General features: G+C 34.0%; 1 protein-coding gene across 1 annotated transcript; it reads left to right on the forward strand.

The window, feature by feature from the left end:
- Nucleotides 1-5182: 5182 nt before the first annotated feature.
- Nucleotides 5183-6601, forward strand: LOC111888087 (1-aminocyclopropane-1-carboxylate oxidase homolog 1). Its single transcript, XM_023884193.3, has 2 exons — nucleotides 5183-6071; nucleotides 6145-6601. The coding sequence occupies exons 1-2, from the start codon at nucleotides 5250-5252 to the stop codon at nucleotides 6394-6396; spliced, it is 1074 nt and encodes a 357-aa protein (XP_023739961.2). The 5' UTR covers nucleotides 5183-5249; the 3' UTR covers nucleotides 6397-6601.
- Nucleotides 6602-7047: the final 446 nt, after the last annotated feature.

Genomic DNA, 7047 nt, shown 5'->3' on the forward strand with positions numbered 1-7047 from the left:
AAATGAACGAGGAATAGCTGATTCTTAGGGTAGATCCTTAAAAGTAAATAAGATAATGGGGATGGGTAATTGGGCTGATTGTTTTAACATAACAATTATATTATTGTGGGTTGAAAACCCTTTGTACTCACAAGGTTTCCCAACCTGACCCACTCAGTTTACTTATATCGCAGGTGTTGATATGAAGTCACATTACACTAAGAGATTCAGGAGATATAAATCAATAGTGATAATGAATGTAAGTTCTATTTAGGCTTATGTTTCTGTATTGACGATGACATCCCAAATGTTTTAAAATGAATAAAATTACTTTTCTTCAGAAATTCTTTGATAACGCATTTATCGTGTTTTACTGGGAACAAATTCTGCAACATTTTTATTCAAATAGGTACTCTGATTTCTATAAAGGATAAACAAAAATCGGTCTTTTCTGGCCGTGAAAATGGGGATGTCACATCTTAACGTCTATCACCTAACCGATGTGCCAGTTAACTACACGCGCTCCGCCGATCTATGATAAACCTTAAGCCACTCTTTACCTACCTTGTTAAGTCCAGGTTAGTGTGCGGGTTAACCACACACGCTCCAATAACGACTTAAGCAAAGTGCAAAGTGTAATTTCATGGGTTAGCACCATATTCACATTTTCCTAAAGTAACTAAGATTGAGAATTTATAAAAACATTTAGTTACTTTATAAAAATCATACTTTTAAAGAGGATTAAAATCATTGTCTTACCCGTTCGGCTAACGACCCTCCACCAGTCAAGGAAGCGGTGGGTGAGAGTGGACACCCATTAAGTTGTCATTTTATAGGCAGCAACCTTATACCCCCTCCCCCCTTATAGACCGGCTTCGTGAATGAGGCCTACTAACGGTAAAACGACTTGTTCTTATATATATATATATATATATATATATATATATATATATATATATATATATATATTATTAACTTATAATATTATAAAGTATAAGGGTTGAATTTTAACTTTTAAAATTCTAGGGGTTGGAACTAAAGTTTTTAAAGTGAATTTACATGTTCCAAAACTTGAGAGCAAGTTTTGTAACTTTCAAAACTTTTAAACTTCGTAACTTGTGAGTTAATGGTTTATTAAAATGAAGGGCTCTTCATTTTATGTAACCTATGTGTTCATTAATGGACTTTAAAAGTAAGACTTTTGGTAATCCATAACTTGAGGACAACATATGGATTCCGTTAAAAGACATCAATATCAAGAATTAAACTAACATACTATTTGCAAATAATTCATATGATCTTCTAAACTCGTAAGTGTATAAACATTCATATCAACAATTTCAAGAATCATAAATAACACATATAAAACTTGAAATTTTGATAATAGTCATTGTAAATGGATTAGCATAATCATTACCACATCAAAAAAAACAATTTTATAAGTCCAAAACAGTTAAGGGTAATGATCCTAGTCCATTTCCAACAGCAAAACTCGAAAATTTGCATTTAGGGCGTCCTACTCGTAGAGTGAGAGAACCTACTCAACGAGTAGGATGCAATAACACATAGACTCGTGGAGTCCCCCCATGCACTCGGTGAGTTCACTCAGCAGAATGCATAGCCCCCCATGGACTTGGCAAGTTCACTCCGCAGAATGCATAAATCTTGAGTTTTTTCAACAATTTGCATCAAGTATCAACAAAACAAGCATAGGCTTTGATACCATTGAAGGGTTTTGAGCATTCTAACACTCCTAAGGTGCAAATGCAACCATAGAAACCTTGGATCTATGTTTTACTAAGATACATGCAAATTTGATTTTCCAAGGTTCTTAACCTAACTAGCATGGCATGGGGAACTTTGAAACATAAAAGCTAGTAGAAGAACATACCTTTCTTGTTGCTTCGATTCCTTGAGAACCTTGTGAGCCTAACACCTCAAATGTGATGCCTCAAATGTTTCATATAACACCACAACTCTTGGAATAACTTTGAGAAAAGTACACTATCACTCGAAATCGGCTAGCCCTCTTGTTCTACACATAGTGGCGATTTTTCCAACCATGGGGTCCTTTTATAGTTCTGTCACAAGTAGCGTTACAACATGTAAACCCTAATTGACATGACTTTTCATATTCCATGATCCATGGGTTTATAACCTCCATGGACTATCCATGGAGATCATTATGGGTTTTAGCCCAATTCAATAAACCATGGATCATTAGTCCACTATAAAAGAATGGATGATTTGCACAATCAACCCCATATATTTAATTAGTCTCCTTTTGATCACCAAATTAATTCTAAATTAATTGTTGATCGAAACTAATTAAATATTATCATTATTATATTACAACTTATAATATATTAATAAACCGTAAGTGTCCTTTCTCTCATTTAGTCTATCCAAGTGTTGCAATGCCATGCAACCCAAAATGGACCACGCTAACCGGGTCAAGTACATTCCAGAAATAGTTATGAACTTAGACACCTAATCCAATAGTTATCACCTATGACAGTTTCCATAATTATACTTCAATAGCAAAATTACTTCTTTTCATCACTGTTTATCTGATTAAATAATTTTCACATTTCAACGGTTCATCTATTGACAATTAAATGATAATTTTATGCACAACACTGTGAACTTCATAATCCGGTGAACCCTACAAAGCAGGAAATGAAAGTAATATTAACAAAAATAGTGAAAATGTAGCAAAATATACCTATACTTTCAGAAAATATGAAAAATTCCTAAGATAAAAGAAGCTACAATATTATTGAAATAACCACGATTAAAACTATACATTGAGTTCATATTTAATTGCATGGGAGCAACTACAACTATAACTATTTCTTTCATTTACTCATTAAATTCCTTGCATAATCGCCTTTTTGTATGAAATCAACATCATATTCATCTTTAATCTCACAAATCTTCAGTTTTCCGTGTTTACATCAGAAAAAAAAAATCAAACTCAGAATACAGTGAACATCAATCGGAAACTGTAACGAGGAAAAAAAAAGGAATTAGAATAAGAGAAAAAGGAATTCAGAAATCGTCACCCAATCCAGAAATCGAAAGCCCTCAAAATTCTCCATATTCTCGATGTTTGCTTCATAATAATAAAAAACTAAACTCATAATAGAAGAAGGGTATCAGAAATCTGAATTTGGACTATTATATGATATAGGAAATACGTGCAATGAGTTTAAGAGAGAAATCGAGAAACTACAATAAGAATGAAATACAAAACATGTACTCATTCGATTTGAGACTCATCGATCTCTACATATTTCGTTTTCCTAGATGATCGATAGGTTTACCGATTGCTATTCTCAAGATGTGTCACACCCCCAAACTGGAACGGCAGAAATGTTCGGGGGCGGAGGACGTCACGTTCAGTTTCATAACAATGCACAATAGTAAACAAGCAACAACATTATCCATTGCATTAATAATATAGTTTAATACAAGTGTGTTATGTGTATAGTTTGTAAGACACCAAAATATGAATCAAAATAAAAGACGAGTCTCGAATGTGCTCCGACTTCTCAAAACCTGGTCGAGAGTACCTGTCTATCGGTGACCTGAGAATACAAGTTATTTTGAAAGAGTAGATCAACATTTAAGCTGGTGAGTTCATAAGTATTTTAGTGTCATGGTTTGTATATGTTTGATAAAATTGTTTGTAAATGTTTGATGTAAATGTTTGTATGTTGTTTGATGTAATTGTTTGTATCTCCTAGAAAATCCTATATTTTCTACTTATAGTGAAAAGTAGTCTTCTACCATAGCCTGATTGTTCTGTATGTTTGTTCTTTTGTAAAAGTGAGTGTTTTTCCCAAGTATGACAATCATTACCAAAAATATAGTTTACATTACCGTTTATGTGAGAAGATCACAATCTAAATGTAATGGGAAAATAAAGATGTACTGTAGTATTCTATATAGTAACTACCATTGTACTAAATACCTTAAACCAATTTTTTAATTAAGGTAAAATGTGATAAGATTATCACCATACTTGATTGACTAGTAAAACATGACGATCAAAGACGTCGAAAATGATATGACATTCGTCACCCGTAGATCTGCAGGTCCCACTGTAGCTAGCAGCAAGGTGTAGGATGATCAATCCTGTATAGATCTATACACAAATTCACACTCTCCCTCCAGGAGACTCTGGTTACAAAATGTGACACAGCAGTATATTGCCATGCCATGAAGTAGTGGCTCACATTAATGTTATAGTATTCTTGTATTTGTATAGTATGTTCTATCTGTTCTAGTGTATTGTATTTTCTCTTTGTATAGTATGTTCCTCCGTGTTTCTTGTTATAGTATGTTCTTTTTGTTTCTCGTTATAATATGTTCTTTTTGTTTCTTGTTATAATATGTTCTTCTACTAGGAACCAACCTGAGAAAGTAGTGATAGTACATACAAACTAAAGGAAGTGAGTTTAGGACAAATAAGATAAACTAAAACACCCACATAACATTTTCATAAGAAAAACATGTGGACTTGCCAACATTATGTTGACCTTTCAATAACTACATGTATTCTCAGGAGAATAATCCCGGATAATGGAGGAGGTAACCCCGGTGATGCATCTCAAAGTCTTTGTGCTTTACTTTTGTACTTTGCTTTTGTGACCTACATGTACCTCGAACAATTGTGTAACGAATTCTATTTTAATGCATGAATAAATAGCAATGTTGTTTAGTATATCAGGGTATTACTCAGTGTGTAAAATATTCTGTTTAATGAATAAATAGCACGGATAGCAAGGGATTAGATACTTATTAGAGACGGATAGATACTTACTAGAAACATAGTTATAAATTAGTGATAGCATTAACAATGTATTAGCAACGAATAAGTGAAGAAATCATGACCGATTAAAATTTCGGGCCTTTTTATGACACAAAACATGTATGATCGCATACCCGACATGTGCTCGACGGTGGATTTATGTTTTAAAAGGTTATATATATATATATATATATATATATATATATATATATATATATATATATATATATATATATATATATATATATATATATATATAATCCTTAAAACATAAAAAGGTTATTCACAACCTTGAAAAAAATATAATAAATAAATAAATAAATGAAAAGTCAAAGCTAGGAATAATGAATGGGCGGCTGCATATTATCCTTATATCTTAAAATCTTAAGTTGACTAAATACTTCCACTTATAGAAAAATCTCTGCGTACTTTCATCACTTCTGGTTCACAAAAAATGGCTGCCACCATCGCTTCAGTCGTTTCAGCCTACGATCGGCCAACGGAACTTAAAGCTTTCGACGAAACAAAATCCGGTGTCCAAGGCCTCGTCGATGCCGGAATCCGCCATGTCCCCCGTATCTTCATCAACCCACACGAAACCTCCCCCAAAACCTCCACAACTCTCGAGATTCCTGTCGTCGACCTTGGATCAACCGATAAAGCATCGACTGTGGAAAAGATACGTGCGGCTTCTGAGAAATTAGGTTTCTTCCAAGTCGTGAATCACGGTATCCCTGTGAGTGTTATGAACGATGTGCTTCAAGGAGTTCGTAGATTTCACGAACAAGATGTGGAGGTGAAGAAACAGTTTTACACGAGGGATAATACAAGAACAGTTGTGTATAATAGTAATTTCGATCTTTACACTTCCCCCTCCGCGAACTGGAGAGACACCTTCTTCTCGTTCATGGCTCCGTCACCTCCGCCGCCGGAGGAACTACCGGAGGTTTGCAGAGACATACAAATCGAGTATTCAAAGCAAGTGATGAAACTAGGAAGCTTACTCTTCCGATTGATCTCAGAGGCTTTGGGGCTGAAGGAAGGTCACCTGGGAGATTTGGATTGTGACAAGGGGCTTGTATTCGTCGGCCATTGTTATCCTGCTTGTCCACAACCAGATTTAACCATGGGTGCAAGCAGACACACAGATGATGGGTTTCTAACTGTGGTTCTTCAAGATGAAATCGGAGGACTCCAAATCCTCCATGAAAATCAATGGGTTGATGTTCCTCCAACACCTGGCGCGCTTGTGATCAATATCGGAGATTTATTACAGGTGGGTTTAATTGTTTGACATTGAAAACATTTATTTTTGAGTCTGAAAAGTCTAAATTTGTTGGGTTTTTTAGTTGATATCGAATGATAAGTTGAGGAGTGTGGAGCATAGAGTGGTATCAAATCAGAAAGGGCCGAGGGTGTCGGTGGCGTGTTTCTTCAGCACCTCCTTAGCGCCGTCGACGAAGTTGTATGGTCCGATCAAGGAGCTGATTTCCGATGACCACCCACCGAGGTACAGGGAAACCACCGTTTATGATTTTATTCAATACTCCTCCTCAAAAGGCCTTGATGGTGTTCCTCGTTTGCTTCATTTGAAACTTTGAAATATGTTTACAAATTACATGTACCACATACTCATTGTTATACGTATACAGAAAAAAAAAACATACATATGAATTATAAGATGTTATTTTTTTTTTTTTAAACGTAATCTAAGAAATAGCAACATATGTTTTTATTCTGTGTAGTGTACATGCATAGGAAAAACTAAAAAGACGAGTTCTAAAATTGGAGTGATTTTTTAATTTAGTAGATTGATTAAAATTAAGGGATAAAACCAAATCATTTATTAAACATAAACTTGTCAATTGTCGATTGGTTTTCATTGTATAATAGTACATAACAAAATTAATTAACATTTAATATAATACAAAAACATATGATCAACTAACCTATAACATTTGACAAAAACATCTCATTATTAAATGGTATACAAGAAAAATTAACAAATTACCATCAAAATTGATCTGATTTTCTCTACCATCATTTCGATGTCGTGGACGTATCATAATGTGTTGTTTGGTCAAAATAAGTATCAAAATCAGTTTTTATTTAATAACATTGTTGATCATTTCTTTAATCGGTTTATATTTAGAAATGAGACTTCTAAGAATTGAAATGCATGGTTGCAACATCAAATAAAGCCTTAATTTGTATTTTGTTCTTTTTTCTAGCGTCTAGCTAACTTTTGTTCT

The sequence above is a fragment of the Lactuca sativa genome, chromosome 3 (assembly GCF_002870075.4).
Source record: "Lactuca sativa cultivar Salinas chromosome 3, Lsat_Salinas_v11, whole genome shotgun sequence".
Classification (NCBI taxonomy): domain Eukaryota; kingdom Viridiplantae; phylum Streptophyta; class Magnoliopsida; order Asterales; family Asteraceae; genus Lactuca; species Lactuca sativa.

Bases quoted from the DNA above. Each gene is read 5' to 3' on its own strand.
- LOC111888087 (XM_023884193.3), top strand. From the start codon at position 5,250: ATGGCTGCCACCATCGCTTCAGTCGTTTCAGCCTACGATCGGCCAACG. The intron at 6,072-6,144 runs GTGGGTTTAATT...TGGGTTTTTTAG, and splicing joins ATATCGGAGATTTATTACAG to TTGATATCGAATGATAAGTT.